Source organism: Urocampus carinirostris, chromosome 7 (assembly GCF_059441175.1).
Source record: "Urocampus carinirostris isolate Australia breed hairy pipefish chromosome 7, RoL_Ucar_1.0, whole genome shotgun sequence".
Lineage (NCBI taxonomy): Eukaryota > Metazoa > Chordata > Actinopteri > Syngnathiformes > Syngnathidae > Urocampus > Urocampus carinirostris.
Window position 1 is genome coordinate 31,927,428 of NC_142355.1, and position 17,930 is coordinate 31,945,357.

At 38.3% G+C, this 17,930-nt stretch overlaps 1 protein-coding gene across 1 annotated transcript in view; it reads right to left on the reverse strand.

Annotated features, from left to right (window-relative positions):
* The window catches only part of plxnb2b (plexin b2b), a 357,777-nt gene that overhangs the window by 91,671 nt on the left and 248,176 nt on the right, over positions 1-17,930 (reverse strand). Inside the window, exons 5-8 of the mRNA XM_088340578.1 lie at positions 15,967-17,090; positions 12,158-12,346; positions 11,966-12,091; positions 4,152-4,252 (exon numbers count right to left, since the gene is read on the reverse strand). Coding sequence (XP_088196704.1) covers positions 4,152-4,252; positions 11,966-12,091; positions 12,158-12,346; positions 15,967-17,088 — 1,538 coding nt within the window. The 5' untranslated portion in view covers positions 17,089-17,090. The remainder of the gene's footprint in view (positions 1-4,151; positions 4,253-11,965; positions 12,092-12,157; positions 12,347-15,966; positions 17,091-17,930) is intronic.

Here is a 17,930-nt window from a genome sequence, read left to right on the forward strand (position 1 = left end):
CATAAAATTCCATCTAAAAAATATGTTTTTCTCCATAATTACAGATACATTGCAGATATATCGATATATGGGGATAGATATATAGATAGATGGAGGGATAGATATATAGATAGATGGAGGGATGGATATATATAGATATATGGAGGGAGGGAGGGATAGATGGATGGATCGATGGATGGATAGATAGATACACATACATAGATAGATGAATAGATCGATAGATAGATAGAGGGAGTGATAGATAGATACATAGAGGGAGTGAAGGATATATAGATAGATGGGGGATAGATATATAGATATATGGGGATAGATAGATAGATGGAGGGATAGATTTATATAGATATATAGACGGAGGTAGGGAGGGAGGGATGGATAAATGGATAGATAGATAGATAGATAGAGAGATAGAGAGATAGAGAGAGAGAGAGAGAGAGAGAGAGAGAGAGAGAGAGAGAGAGAGAGAGAGAGAGAGAGAGATGCTGATACGATCCTCGATTAAAGATAGTGGTAATCACAAAGGCTGAAGGCACCAGCTATTATTTACATGCAGCAGAGAAACCTGGTATCATATCATTACAAGTTGGTAATAGCAATATTGTTTTTTCCATGTATAGGTGAGTCCTCAAAAAGTGAATATTTCTATATCTCTTAGTAAAAATAAAAACATGTTTGCCTTGACTTCGTACTTGTAAAGGTACCACTTTAAAATATACAAATGTTTGTATACCGACAATTATCAGTCAAGATGAAAAAGGCTCTAATCGAAAAACATTGTGCTAATATAATAAGCAGCCTTCAGTAAGGAAGTCGACGTGACGGCTATCGATTCTTCCAATCAATTGCAGGCAAACACGAGGCAACCATCAGCATTATTCGCATTATGTGAGAATGGAAGCCGCCTGATGAACTGCTTTCATTTTTGCAGCCTTGCCGAGCACGAGACGGGATATTAACAACGCCGGTTAGTAAAAATGTCCGCCGTAAAACACCGTAGGGAAAAGAAAAATCAGTGCGTGAGACTTGCCTATATGCGTGCAGGGATACACAACAAATAACAGCGAAATATGACTTCACCGTAATGAACACGATAGAAAAATATGATTTTCTCTTCAAAGTCTTTATCACGCCTTTACCCTGGAGTGCTATGTTTAATCTTGTTGCATACAATGTTTCACAACGTTGATATCAATGACAATAAATACAATTCGATTCAATTCAAGGCATAACTGGTTAGATTTTAAGCAAGTATGTTTGTCATTATGACCAATTTTGATTTTCTATTGAAGTAGCGACAACCCTGGTCGTTTCTCCTCTCTGTCATGATGACTATTCACTTTTTCAAATTTAAATACAAAAGAACATTCCTGGCGGAATACAGAGATGAAGAAAAATCTCGACCTATGAATATTGATAAAAAATAACATTGGTATGATAGTTCATGTATTTTTGACTACAATTAAAATCAATGTTTTTTTAATGAATGAAAGGTTATTTGTATCACTATGAGTCAAGAGATATTAGACACTGTCCCTTTAGGATTGACACCCGCCCGAACAAGTCTGCAAACAAGTATCTTAATTGTGACGCATCGTGCCACTTTTCAGTATCAGAAACACAGATTTCAATGTTTTGTAATCCTCTAAATCATCATTAGCTTTAAGTGCGCGACTACAAAATATTGCCACAGCCGTAATTGGCCAAATGTTACCTTCTCCCAATTGTATATTTATTTGATTTATTATCGCTACTAAAGTGTACAGCTAAGATACTGCTTTTTGAAGAAGGCATGTGTGACTAAGTATTTGAGGCCTTGTATACTATCAATGATGTCTTTTTTTTTGCAATATCTGTATTTATGCTCATAACCATATCTTCCCATTATAGTTAAGACTAATTGATTGATAGAATGAAACAATCAAGCTCATGTCTCTCCAAATCTACATTTCTGAGACACGTATACCAGAGCTGCATCGTTGTACTGTAATTGTAGACCCCCACACAGAAAATAATTTGATTTTGCATGTGTTTTTTTCTAAATATATGCAAAGAAAAAGAATTGTTATCCATATTGGAGTCCACAAGCATGATTTTATCAGTTATCAAGATCGGTAGCAAAATCGTTTCTTCCTAGTTAAATCAATCACAAAATATTTAAAGGGAGCAAAGGTCATATACAACTTATTCACTACAAAATATTGCCAACTGTAATTTTTCATGTATAATGCATACTTATAATTTGTAAAGTGATGTTTATTTATATAACCTTTAATCACAAAAGGTCTCAAAGGGCTGCACAGACCACCATGACAACATCCCCTGATCTGAAACCTAAATGAGGGTAAGGAAAAACTCAAAAAACCTCAGGATGAGGAAAATGAAAAACACCTTGAGAAGGGGCTGCACATGAAGTACAGTAATACAATATCTGACTAGAATGTCTGGGAAAATGGATTGGTCTCTCATAAACTGTCCTCTCTTGGATTAAGTCCTACCTCTCAGATAGGACCCGTTGCGTCGGATACAGTGATTTGTGCATTAGTATTAGTATTTTTATTTTTCATTTATTATAGCTAGTAATGTGTGCAGCTTCGATAACACCACTTAATAAGAATGACTACAGACGCTCCGCTACTTACGACCATTCGACTTACGTAAAACAGTAGATACAAACATTTTTTTCGAGATGTCGAAAAATATCTGGCAATTGCTGTCAGTTAGATTTTGTAGTGTGTGCTTTTTCAGAGTACAGGACGTTACTGTGGTGCCTTTTTCTGCCACTACTGGCGTGTGACAATGTGGGAGGTGACCCAGCATTCACCCCGAAGAAGAAATCTGCTGACTCTTTATAGTTCGTGTGTAAACATACTGTACTGTATCTCTAGCGTGCTAAAAACTTTGAAATTTGTATTGTTTGATAACTCGTGCATTCATTCAATATGGTTGGTGTAAATTGTAAAGAAGAGACAAGAAAATGGTCGGAACGCTTTTTTTTCATCCACACTCTACCACGGAGGAGGACCTCTTGAAACCCATTTTCCCAAAGTGAGTTAAACTCAACTTTATTTATGTTTATAAAGTATATTATTTTATGAAATGTTTATTTTTTTAGGACAAAACATTACAGTTTCCTTTGCAAGCTTTAAACATACTTATAAACCTTAAACATTCCCTACAAAATAGAGCACTGAAACAACTTACAAACAAATTCAACTTACAAACGATCATCCGGAAGCTAGTAATGTGTGCAGTTTCGATAACACCACTTAATAAGAATGAGTACAGACGCTCCCCTACTTACGACCATTCGACTTACGAAAAACGGTAGATACAAAAATCTTTTTCGAGATGTAGAAAAATATCCGGCTGTTGCTGTAAGTTAGATTTTGTATTGTGTGCACCTTTTTCAGAGTACAGGACATTACTGTAGGGCTTCTTTCCGCCGCTACTGGCGTGTGGCAATGTGGGAGGTTACCCAGCATCCACATCGAAGAAGAAACCTGCTTCCTCTTCCTAGTTTGTGTGTAAACATATAATACTGCACTGTATCTCCAGCCCGCTAAGAACTTTGACGATTTCATTGTTTAATATCTCATGTATCCATTCAATATGGTTGGTGTAAAGTTTAAAAAAGAGGCAAGCCGTTTCTTTTGAAATGAAAGTGGCATAAGAAAGCTTGATGCGGTTGAGAACGCTTTTTTTTATCCACTCTCTACCACAGGGGAGGACCTCTTGAAGCCCATCTTCCCATAGTAAGTTAAACTTAACCTCATTTATGTTTATAGAGCATATTATTTTTTGAAATGTTCAGTTTTTTAGTACAAAACATTACAGAAAAAAACTTAAACATACATTCCTTCCTAAAAAACTGCACTGAAGCAACTTACAAACAATTTCAACTTACGAACGATCATCCGGAATCTCGTTCGTAAGAAGAGCAGCGTATGTAATGTATTTTTCCCGGCCAAGACATGTATGAGATTCAGTATTGGGGCATTACCCTAATGTAATATTTAGAAGTTTTCAACATAACGAAAAGAACCATAATCATCAATTATTGATTATCGGTATCGGCCTCTAGAGGCAAGATTTCCTCAGTCATTGGTCGGAAAAAATAATGTTTGTGCATCCCTACTTGTGTGATTTTTCCTCACCTGCCCTCCAGCACGCACCATCCACAGTAAGGGTCCCTCATATTGACGCAGGAATGGCAGTCCTTCTTGTGCAGGCACATCTGCACGGGCACCTTGGTGATCTGCAGCCAGAGTGCACAACACGTCATCAGTCAGAAGTCACCCCAGGGAAAAGGACTGGCACCGGGATGCCACGAAAAGGAAAAATAAATAGAATAAAAAAACTCTCCTTGAATAATGGAGCACTTACTTTAGCTGTGCCTTCCGGGAGAGAAATCTATTTGTTGCATTTGGAAATTCTGGTGTATTTCGTTAGAAAACATCTCATAGCCAAATATATAGATATATATATATATATATATCTATATATTAAAAAGTTGCGTCTATATATTCACACAGTGTTCTCGTTTGCCGGCGTCCCTGCGTCCTAGACGACGCATTGTGTCAAATCATTGTGCGTCCCCGGGACGCAACTTTTTTGACACCAAATTGTCATTATTACCCGATTACTTTTTTTTTTTTTTTTTAACAAAGATTTACCGCACTCCAAAGTTTTTGTCAGGCAGATCCGCCATTGTTGTTTTGGTCTCGCGCCGATCTCGGCAAACGAGATCTCGTTGCTTCGAGATGACGTCATTGTTTTGGTGGTTGTCAAATGAAAGAGAAGTATGCCTTCGTACAAAACAGTTGGTATTAGGTGCAAATCAACCAAAAATTGGTAATTTCTTCAGTGTCGGTAATAAGTCGAAACATAATACAGAAAGTGGTAACAACGGCAATAATTCCGTCACGAAAACACGGCGGAGAAATTCTTCAGAAGACCGCGACGGCAAGGAAAACACGTGTTTTGAAGCGAACGATTCGACGAAAGATAAACAAAAGAATACTACTAGCCAAAATGGACTCAGATATATTCCTGGTTACGCTATGAGGAGGATGATAATGGAGGCTACATGTTCTGTGATGCGTGCACCCCGCGTGACAAAAACTGGATTGCATAAATCATTTCGCAATACGAACTTTCAGAAAAGCACATTCGATCGGCACAACAACAATGAAAACCGCAAATTAGCAAATGAAATTCCGTTGCTGCAATTGGACCTTGAGAAGGCATTACAACTGTGGCGGGACGGCAAACCACAAAGAATATACGAACTGATACATTTGAAGTGATTAAAACTGCATGAATATATAGACTAATATTTCAGCAATATTATTTTGTATAATGTACAATATTTTTGTGAACTGAAAAATCTGAAGTGATAGCTGCTTTGTATTACCAATTAAGTGTGATGATTAAAACTGAATGAATATACAGATTTATATATTTATTTATATATTTGTTGCCGATTTACAATTTCAACCTCGATAACACTAAATTTTGGGGACCCATAGACCTCTGTTGGGACCCATAGATTTTTGAGCATGCGAGTCCCCGAGACCCATCACTTTTCAGAGGTAAAATGAAGACTGTATACATACACACACACACACATATACATATATATATATATATATATATATATATATATACATATATATATATATATATATATATATATATATATATATATATATATATAGTTTTTAAGTGGTACTGTACAATTTTATTTTAAATAACAAACATTAGTTCTATCTTTAATATTGGACACCAACAAGAAGAGTGGGCAGCACGGCGGCGCGCGAGCGGCAGTTCTGAGGTCATGTGATCGAACCATCCTATGGGAGTTTACATGTTCGCCCGGTGCTTCTGTGGGTTTCCTTTGGTTACTCTGGTTTCCTCCCACATTCCAAAAACAAATTGTCCCTAGGTGTGTATGAGCGAGCGGATTGTCTATCTCTGTGTGCCCTGTGACTGGCTGGCAACCAGTTCAGGGTGTGCTCTGCCCACTGCCCAGGTATAGCTGGGATGGCCTCCAGCACCCCCGCGTCCCTACTGAAGATAAGCAGTGCAGATAATGGATGGATGGACAAGGAGGGTGCAGAAGATGCCAGTTAGTTATTTTGACTCGTAATGCGCACAGTTTACATCATTGTCACAGCATACCATCTTGCTATTATTTGATATTAAATTATTATCTGAAGTTTGTGCTCCCTCCTATTCTTGAAAGTTCAAAATCCTAATTTTGAGTGTCTACTAAACTGTTAACGTATTATTGCAGCTATAAATAATCAACATTTTCATTATGATTAGAATTAAAGTATATTTGGAAAAGGGAAAGTTTTGACTTCATCCTGCGCCCGGTTCCAACAAAATTGTGTGTTTTTTAATATATTTTTTTATGGGCAAGAGAGTAGAATACAGTAGTAGTCCCCCAGGATACAGCACCCCTGCCTAATGACATTTTCACTTTACAGTGTGGAATAAGATGATTTTCGGCATCTCTTGATGGCATATACCCCACTATAAGACTTCAACGACAAATTGTTTTGTGGGCCAAAAACAGTGATGCTAAAGGGAGAAGTAAAAACATAACCATGGAAACAAAGCTTGCGATTATTATTTTATCATATGCACATGAGTGTGTCTGTATGTGGAGTGAAACACAATTACAGGATTAGCTTAAACTATGTATTGACCTGTTCAAATCTAAATACAAAAAACAATATTGTACGTACAGAGAGGAAGAAAATGGGGTCCGAATAATATGGCAAAAGGGTGGTTTAATAATTCACATTGTTATTAGTATTGATAATAATGATATTATAATTATTATGAACATAACTTTTATTATTAATATTGTTATTATTGTCACTATATTTAGTGATTAGTAGCATTTTAGAGTTACTAGATCAGTAAAAACAAATGAATCTGGTATTACTATTATTATGATGATTATTCTTATAACCTTTGTGACTGTTATTGTCATTATTAATACTATTAGTATTATTGGTATCCAATAATGTCAGTGAGCAGAAACCCTATACAGTCAGTAGATGTTAATAGTTAAAAAAAGCTTAGTTTAGCTTGTTATTATTATTATGACTATGATTTTGGTTGTTGTTGTTGTAATTATTATCATTATCAACTATATGTCTATTATTGTTGAACGTTATTGTTATATTGCGGTCACCATCATATTATGCAAATTCATCCCAATCTAGATTTATTTTTTGACATACAAATCAATGAGGTGAACAGTTATGTTGGTGATGATGGCGAAAACCAAAACATAACATAACATAACAAAAACTGAATAACTGAGGATACATTCACATAGATATACATCTTAATAAGAAAGCAAAACAGACATCCTCTGCACATATCATAGTTAGGTCAGACAAGTGGGCGCTTGATGCTGGAGGCAGCTGGCTACCATGCATTGTCTTTTTAATGCACAGATCAGGAAACTTAACAATGGGTAGTTAGGCTGCCTGGGGGCGGACTGCCTCTAGCAGCAAGTTCAAAGGTAATTTGTAGGACAGAAAACACACACCACAAAACAGTCAGTTGTCCGAAGGTTTTGGAGTGAGTTGGCTACGCATGTTCATACGTTTCTACCCCCGCTATATGGCGAATTTTCACTTTGCGATCCCCGCCTGAGAACAGAATATTTTTCAAATCTATAACAACAAACAAACTTTATTATCAAATTTTGTATTCCTCTTTTTTGAAGTCACGTTATTCAATTGTAATCAATAACTACTTTTGTGACAAACTTTGAATGCGGGGTACAGTTGATTAAAATGAATAAATCAACACTTTTCCTCACTTAGCAAACATTGTCAATTTGATGGTCGGAGTGCCAATGAGGGGCAGCACAGCGGCACAGTGGTTTGCGCGTGTGCTGTACAGTTCTGAGGTCGTGAGATTGAACCTTCTGTGTGGATTTTGGATGTTCTCCCTGTGCCTGCGTGGGTTTCCTCCGGGCACTCCAATTTCATGCCACGTTCCAAAAACATGCATGTCAGGTTAATTGGCCGGTCCAAATTGTCCCTAGGTGTGAATGAGCGAGTGACTTGTGTTTCTCTGTCTGCCCTGCCACTGGCTAGCAACCAGTTCAGGGTGTCCCCTGCCCACTGCCCGGAGTTAGCTGAGATGGGCTCCAGCAGCCCCGCGACCCTACTGAGGATAAGCGGTGAATATGATGGATGGATGGATAGTCCCAATGATCCTGTTAAGTTCAGAGAGTTTTTTGAGTATGTTCAGTTGCTGAAAAATTGAGTTTGACGCCTGGGCCCTAAAAATATTTCAAAATAAAAGAAAATGAACTCAAAAAAAGTCAAGTCTGTTATATGAGGCAGAACTCTAACTGCTCCTGGGCCAAGAGTTTTTCTTTTTTATTTCAAAGCAAAGGATTTTCATTTAAAGCTGTATTCATACCGTTTAAAATGACGCAAATGTGTCGTCTCCTGGTCCACTTTAGACATAAAACATAAATCTTCTCCAATAAGAAGGCACTGGCCAAGTATTTTTCACGCACATTTTGTCTTTATGGAGCAGCAAAAGCGAAGAGGTGATTTAGATTTTTTTATTTTGGAGGGGGGCGGGGGGGTTTGGTTTTTATAACCGTGGCGAGGTAATGTGGCGACAGCGTTAGAAACCCCAACGCGGCCGTGAATATGACGGGGATTTAGGAACAATTTATGAGCAGTCGATTATCAGACAGGCGCAGCAAACGGCTCTTTCCTCTTTGGCGAACACAATTCCCACAATTCACCCCTCCAGGGATGCTCGGAAAATTAATTCTCTGTGTGCATTGTGGGTCTTTTTTCCCACACAGCATGTAATGCACGGGTTGGCCTCGAGTGCCGTGTAATAAAAGTTAGTGGAGGTGAATGAAACATTGTGTTTATTTTTTTTTTATCCAGAGTATTTTTGTGTAGATTTTGTTAGAATGACAAAAGAATACCACATGTAGTTCAAGAGACGTTATGTGTGTTTGTATTGGCCTTTTTTGAAAAATTGGGCAGTTATAAACACAATCCACTGCAGAAGGACGTTTCTTAGAGGGTGACCTTCAATACAAAAATTGTTTCAAGTGTTCGCGATTATGTATATGAGTATCATAATGGTAAAACAAAGGTAGTGTCAAAGATTATCATAAATGTACTCAATTGTCATTACTCTAGGACCTTTGCCTGCTGATTCAGAACAGAACTTAGATCTTCGAGCCAGATTCCGGGAGCTCTCTATGTAATAAAAATAGGGTATTTGAACATATGTAATATAGTTTTCAGACATTTACTCATGTATTAGTTTTACTGAGGGGCTTTTGTCTGCTGATTTCCGGAAAGGAGCTTTGTCCTTCGAGCCGGATTTGGGAAGTTGACGACAAAAACGGTAGGCTACATGTATTATTTTATATCTCACATTGGGTTGACAAAACAGACTATTTTTGCACTAAATTTGCTTTCACGGTTCAATTGTATATCATTAAACATATGCCACCAGGCGTAAACTGGTTGAATAGTGGTCGGAAATGCTTTAGTAAACGTTGGAAATGCATTAGAAATATGTAGAACAGATAAAAGAAAAGACATCGAAAAGATGTTAAAAAGACGTTAAAAAGACACCAAGGTTCTGTCCGAAAGACATCTTCATTTGATTGAAGAAAGGTATTTTCCAAGGCATTGAAAATACTAAATTTGAATGGGTTAAACAAGGACTATTCATGGACCAAATCTGGTTTCGGGTTTGCTTATATATTGTTAAACCCATTCCACCCAGTAAAAATGGGTTGAAAATGTGTTGGAAGGACCTCAAAAAAAGACGATAAGAAGAAGTTGAAAAGATGTTAAAAAGGCATTGAAAAAATGCCAAATTTCCATTCCATTTGAAAAAAGGTATTTTACAAGATGTTCAAAAGACAACTATTCAGGGGCTAAATATGGATAGTGTAAACACAAATACAACTATTTTTGGACAACATTTGCTTTCAGAATTCAATTAGATATAAATAGACTTATCCCACTAAGCATAAATGGTATGAAAACACATTGAAGACATTGAAAATACATTGAAAGGACGCCCAGATTCTGTCCTAAAGACATATTTATTTAGTTGAAAGAGTATTTTCCAATACTACTTTTTTGGGGTATACGTTTTAACAAGGTAAACACAACAAATGACTAGTTTACGACTGGATTTGGTCATTGTTGAACTCGAGATGTCAATTTTGGCCTAAATCACGTCTTAAACAAACCAAGTCCCTATTTAGCCCAAAATCAGATGTCTAAAAATGAAAAAAAAAAAAAATTGAAATACCAAAATATTCATGTCACATGCAGTATCTCAGTGGTTCTTTTATGCTCAGGAATATGAATAAATCAAGAAACTTAATGACCAGAGGGAGAAAAACAAAACTCAAATGAGCAAGCAACCATCTTTGATTTCTCAATAGCCGAGATAAAACATTTCGCTCGGGGGAAAACTTTCCTTGATTTGCGTTTTCAATTTGGCTTTGAAATCGACACTTTTTACAAACCCGAAAAGAAGCTTGCTTTCATTTGAATATTACAAGACAATTTGTTTCTTCATATTGAAAAATTTATTTTTAGTCACTGTTTCAGTAAAGAGTTATCAAATAAAGGAAAGTAATGTAATTTTATCCCTTAAATATTTGTCTATTGATTTAACAAATGATGCCTGATAACTATTTTTCCCCTAAAATTGTGCGTCCAACAACACTAACCAAATTTTTTTTTTTTAAACTACATACTATAATTGGAAAAACAGAAAAAGAGATAACTACATAGCATATTCATTCATTCATTCATTAAAAAAAATAATCAAAAAATGAAAAATATCGTTCGTTTTATGTGTATTACAATTCCATTCTGTAACATTTGGTAGTTTCAGTAAACATGTCTTCTAAAATTTGTGTGAAAATGAGTAGAGTTTGACTTTAGAAATAAATCGATTACACTTAATATATATTTATATATATAAAACGTCTCCACCCGGGTGGCCAACTTTTTCAAGGGAAAAAAAAATCTTTCGGGGTTTTTTTGTTTGTTTGTTTTTCAAATCAAACGTTTATTTATTCCGATTTCGAAATCTTCGTTCGGTTTGGGAAAATTCGGTTCGTTTGGCAAGTTGCATACTCTGCAGCCAATCATAAGCCTGCTTTCGAACTTTCCCGAGCGTTAGAAGGTCGTGCATTAGCATATCATTTTCCAAAGTAGACGCACAGAGAACACAAGAAAAATGGATAAGTGGTTAGGAATCAAGCCAAAACCTCGGCCCCAGAAGAGATATTCACAAGAAGCTAACAAAATTGATGACGCTACAAAACGTAAACGTACATTGAAAGCATCGTGAAAAGAGGAGTTCAGGTGGCTTGTAGCAGACGACGCAACGCAAACATTGTATAAATGAAGACGAGTAAATACAGGTACATACTGATGGCAGATGGAAAACAGTGATGCCATATCCATGCAATGAATGTTATAAGTAGATTTATAATAAACTTAATTTTAAAGTGTTGTTCTGTTATATATTCTGATTATCAATCCTTAAAACTTTGCAACAATGTTTTGTTTTTTTTTGGCGATAAGTCGTCTTCTTGTGTTTCAGGTTGTGAAAAATGGGGCAGGCAACTTCATGTCTGGGCAGGCAACTTTTCAGAGTTGTCTGCCCCGGTGTCTGGTAACTTTTTGTCATGAGTTTCAGACACCGATTTAACCCTTTGCTTTCTTAGCCAATTGATTCAGGAGAGCTATTTCACAGAGATCAACCTTTTAACTCTAGGAGAGAAATGTCTTCTGGTAACCTTTATGTTCATTAAAAAATAACTTAATGTCAGCTGAATGGTATCACATTGAACTTTGACCGTGTGTTTTTTTCTTGTATAAGCTTTCAAAACTCGGTGCATGAGACGAAAAGTATTCACCTTTTTGTCTGTGGTGATGTAGAGGTGACTGTGGTCCGTGTCGAAGAAAAGGTTCTTGTTCACCCTTTCCCCCAAAGTGTCGCCGGGGGCCTTGCCGTACACGTACGATGAAGACGTCAGGTGAACCTTTAAGAAAATAATAACAAAATGTCTCATCGACCGAAAAAGGTGACGTCGGGCCTACGGGTGTACCTTGAAAACTTCTCCCTGGTTGTTGCCTAAAAAGGCGACAGTGTGTTCGTTCTCCACGGCGACGGCCACGGCGGTAAGAAGACCCGGTTTTGTCAGCACGGCGTTGGATTTCAAGGCGAAACGAGGCTTGCTGGCCAAGGGCGTAGGCAGGAAATCACCGCCGCATTTGTACTGTTCTAACGTGTTCTTCTGTATGGGGGTGAAAGGAATTGAAAGTCAGGACTGTGGAGTATACAAAAGCTATATACAATGGCTTGCGAAACTATTTGGCCCCCTTAAACTTTGTGACCTTTTGCCACATTTCAGCCTCCAAACAAAAATAATTTAGTAATTTTTTTGTCAAGCATCAATAATAAGTGGGACACAATCATGAAGTGGAACACACTTTATTGGCTATTTTAAACTTTTTTAACAAATAAATGAAAAAGTGGGTGTGCAAAATTAGTCGGCCCCATTGGGTTAACACTTTGTAACGCCCCCTTTTGCTTCGATTACAGCTGCAAGTCGCTCGGGGTATGTCTCTATCAGTTTTGCACATCGAGAAACTGATATTTTTGCCCATTCCTCCTTGCAAAACAGCTCGAGCTCAGTGAGGTTGGATGGAAAGCAGTTTTCAGTTCTTTCCACAGATTCTCAATTGGATTGAGGTCTGGACTTTGACTTGGCCATTCCAACACCTTGACATGTTTTTGGGTGAACCATTCCATTGTAGCTTTTGCTTTATGTTTTGGATCATTGTCTTGATGGAAGACAAATCTCCGTCCCAGTCTCAGGTCTTTTGCGGACTCCATCAGGTTTTCTCCCAGAATGGTCCTGTATTTGGCTCCATCCATCTTCCCATCAATTCTAACCATCTCCCCTGTCCCTGCTGAAGGAAAGCAGGCCCAAACCATGTTGCTGCCACCTCCATGTTTGACGGTGGGGATGGTGTGTTGAGGGTGATGTGCTTCGCTGCTTTTACGCCAAACGTAATGTCTTGCATTGATGCCAAAAAGTTCGATTTTGGTCGCTTCTGACCGGACCTCCTTCTTCCACATGTTTGCTGTGTCCCCCAGGTGGCTTGTGGCAAACTTTAAACAACACTTTTTATGAATATCTTTAAGAAATGACTTCCTTCTTGCCACTCTTCCATAAAGGCCAGATTTGTGCAGTATACGACTGATTGTTGTCCTATGGACAGTTTCTCCCACTTCAGCTGTAGACCTCTGCAGTTCATCCAGGGTGATCAAGGGCCTCTTGGCTGCCTCTCTGATCAGTTTTCACCTTGTATGAGCTGAAAGTTTAGGGGGACGGCCCCATCTTGGTCGATTTGGGGTGGTTTGATACTCCTTCCATTTCAATATCATTGCTAGGAAAGTGCTCCTTGGGATGTTTAAAGCTGAATAATTTTGCACACCCACTTTTTCATTTTTTATTTGTTAAAAAAGTTCAAAATATCCAACAAGGTGTGTTCCACTTCATGATTGTGTCCTACTTATGGTTGATTCTTTACAAGAAATTACAGTTTTATATATTTATGTTTGAAGTCTGAAATGTGGCAAAAGGTCACAAAGTTCAAAGGGGCCAAATAGTTTTGCAAGCCACTGTAGCAATACGTGCAAGATACAGTAGATCCTGCAGGATACGGCACCCTGCCTTTTGACATTTTCACTTTACAATGTGAGATTCGATGTTTTTGTCAAGCCCGTCTTTACTGATTCATCTCACTATACAACATAAACAACAAATGATTTTGCATGCTCAAAAACTAATGGATTTCAAACTTTGCATTGTCCATCCATATTACGTGTTATGGCTCTAAACCAGGGGTGTCAAACATGCGTGCTGGATCAGGCCCGCCAACAGTTGGAATCGGACCCGCGAGACAATGCTCATAGTGCGGGAAAAACAAGCTGCAGTTTAAAATGTGTCCACTTGATGTCCCCGAAGCCAGGCACCACTCAAAAAGACTGTAGCTGTATTTATTTCTCTCTCTCTCTCTCTCTCTCTCTCTCTCTCTCTCTCTCTCTCTCTCTCTCTCTCTCTCTCTCTCTCTCTCTCTCTCTCTCTCTCTCTCTCTCTCTTCTCTGACTGTCACTTTTTCTCCTCTCTTTGTCTTTTTTCTTTCTCTCTTTTTACTCTCGTCTCTCTCATTCTCCCATGCTTTCTTTTTCCCTTGCATTGTCTCTCTATTTCTCTCTTACTCTAATTAGAGCTATCTTTCTTTTTCTCCAGCTCCCTCACTCTACATGTTTTTCCCCCTACCATGCGGCCCCCGAGCTCTAATGAGTTTGACACGCCTGCTCTAAACAATAAGAGAATTGTAATATTTTAGTTGATTTGAAATGAATCCAAAATCTATTCCTTTTTTTTCAAAAACATGTGTTTAAATGGTTCCAGTCTGCGTACTGATCACATAGTTCCCTTGGGCTGTAGTTTAGTGTAGTTTAGTGTAAAATGCTAACACGTGTTGCCAGAAAACGCCTTGGGAAACAAGAATAACAAAGGGACTGCCAGGGCTTTCCCCCAGAGGCTTCACACTGCTAATATGTGCCAGCCAAACCGTGGACCTGAATATTGATCTGGTTTGATTAAAGCTGAGTTGCCTAACGTTTTTTTTTTTTTTTTTTTTTTTTAAAGACACCTTAAAGCACTGTGTTATTTTCCTCCTGTACATAATGCCAGTTAAATCTCAATGTAGTGTTCTCTCTTGTTGTCTTCTATCATTCTTTAATCCCATGTGTTGTGTTTTGTTCAATTTACTTCTGTAAACTTGCAGTAAACTAATTCCCTGGAATATTTGAGCATGCGTGCCTTTTTTAAAGTAAAACAAACCTGAAAGCCGTACCAAGAAATCACAGTTAAATTGTATGTGTAACCACACTTTAGAGTATAAGATTGATTCTGTGGCTTGTCAGCCGTTTTTCTTGATTAAAACATCTAAAAACGGCTGCGGTGCTCCAACAGGCGAAGCAAACGTAATACAAATATTAATCATAAAATTAATTCGTCAAATTATTATTAAAATTACTTACCTCTTAAATATGTTTCATATGCATCTATTTCTTTCCATTTATATTTATTTTCCTACCCCCAGGTAAAACATTTAATTTACTGTAATACTTCTTTGTCAAATTTTCTAAATGAATTGAAAAGTAAATTTTTGAACTCATATGCTATAGTATTATTTAGAAAACGTAAAAGTGTAGGGTTCCACAAAAAAAAAAAAGTGCCATATGTTTGCATTGATTGATTAGCCAGAAAATATATCTGATCAATGTTGCATACAATAGCATCTATTTGTAAGCAACAGGAATTGAATGGTGTGGAGTGTGCCAGATCCCATTCACTAGACCGACGGATGAAAAGGAATTAGGTCTCATCTCATTATCACACTATTTTTTCGTCACAGTGACAAAGTGTACTATGTGTAATTCGCGGTAATTGCACAAACATGGAAAGCTTTGTGTCGGCCACTTTTAACCATGGAGGAGGACCTCTTGAAGCCCATCTTCCAAAAGTAAGTTAAAATCAACTTTATTTATTTTTAAAGAGCATATTATTTTATGAAATGTTAAGTGCAAAACTATACAGGTTACTTATATAAACCTTAAACATACAAAATATAGCACAGAAGCAATGAAGCAACTTACAAATAAATTCAATTTACTAACGATCGTTTGTAAGTTGGGCAGCGACTGTATAAAGCACATCAGTTTATCGGGCAAATGTTGAAACTTTTGGGTGCGCCTTATAGTCTAAATTGGGGTTTTGAACCAATTAATGTTTTTCATTTTCCCATTTTTAAATGCCAAGAAAAAAAGCCTGACCGCAATCTTGGAGGTGCAGAACTCGGCAGTCTTAGATGAGTATGGTATGTCGACGGCGGGAAATCCAGAAATCTTCCCCGAATCACTGTAGCAAGCTGTAATTATGTCCACCAGCCTCTCATTCACGGCGTTAAGCGTATACATGCAGAGCGCCGATTCAACGTTTTCGTCCTCCGAACTCGCCACCACGAATAGGACTTTATTCCACGGCTGCACCTTCCCGTGCGTGCCCCACTCCGTCATCACCCGGCTCAATTCCTTCCCGGGCGATGCCACCAACGCCGCTTGCACTTTACTATAACGGTTATCCTGCCCACATTTCAACTGCAGCTCCGTGTGCGAGTACAAATGATGATCATTCTCGCACAGGCGCGAAACGAACGTCACGTTCTTGTTATCCGTGCCGTCCAGCGTCCTGGAGAAGACGAAGTAGACGAAACCGTCAGCGCTGAAGGCGTGACGGAAGTCGTGCAGGTAACGCGGACCGAAAGGCATAGTCTGGATAGTGGAGGCTTCGATGATGCTTTCGAAGACTACCCATTCTCGGAAATCCCTCAGGATTCGCGTGGTGATGATCTTGGTGCTGTCCAAGCTCCCGTAGCCTTTTCCCACCAGGAAAACGGGGAAACGCTGCTGCTCCTTGACAAAAGTGGACATGACGCCTACCACGTTGACGTTGTCCTCGATGCTGGCCACGTAGGTTCGCTCGCCTTTGCTATCACTGTAATACAACTCTTGCTCTACGTGGGAGAGGTTTAGAAGAGAACAGATTCCCCGGTAGCGGCTACCGCATACGATAAGCGATCCGTTGGTAGGGTGCACCAACAGAAGTTTGTTCATATTGTTCATGAGTTTGGTATCCTGGCAGGCGGAGGCAGGCGGGGTACAGGTACGGGAGTCCTTGCGGGGGCCCGTTTCGGCCCGGGCCTCAGAACGCAGCGAAGGCCCCAACTGGTAGATGGCATTGACGGCCCCCAGGTAAATGCGCCCCGTGTGGGGGTCTTGCACCACGTTATTGATGGGCGTGTCTGAGGAGAATTCGAGGTAGGACTCCTGGGAGACCGAGGTTGATTGGTGAGCCAAGAGGAGGAGAAGGATGGGGAGGGAGACCCAACTGGCCATCTCTGTAGAAGAAACAGACCACAGAATTATTAAAACATATATATTGTTTGTTTTTCAGATTTAAATGACATTTTATGGGTTCCGGTAAGACACACAATATACGTTATAGTTAAATAAAAGCAGCTCTAAAGCTTTCACTTTTAAGTTATAATTCTTGAGTTAAACAGCTTGAAAGCTTTAACGTTCAACAGAGCTATAAATTAAAACACTAAGGAATCTTTAACTTCTGAGTTAAAGTTTTATTTTTTTAAGTGTTAACACTTGAGTTCAAGCAGCTGTTAAAGCTCCAACCTTTGACTATGAAATGTTTCAAAACTTGAGTTTAAGGGCTTTTGAAGCTTACTCTCCAGAGTTAAATCAGGTTTAGGGCTTTCACCATTGAGTCAAAGCAGCTTTAAAGTTCTGAGTCTATCAGGGTTCCTAGAGCTTAGGGCAAGTTCAATTCAAGATGTTTTAAGACATTTTAATGCCTTTTGAAATTTTGAAACTAATCGCAAACAAAAAACAGTTGTTGCAAAGTATTAAGGATTGATAATCAGAATATATAACAGAACAACACTTTAAAAATAAGTTTATTATAAATCTACTTATCACATTCATTGCATGTATACAACATCGCTGTTTTCCATTTGCCATCAGTATTTACTCATCTTCATTCATGCAATGTTTGCGTTGCGTCGTCTGCTACAAGCCACGTGAACTCTTTCCACAATGCTTTTATTGCACGTTTACGTTTTGTAGCGTCATAAATGTTGTTAGCTTCTTTTGAATCTTTCTTCTGGGGCTGAGGTTTGGGCTTTATTTCTAACCGTCATTTTTCTTGTGTTGTCTGTGCGTCTACT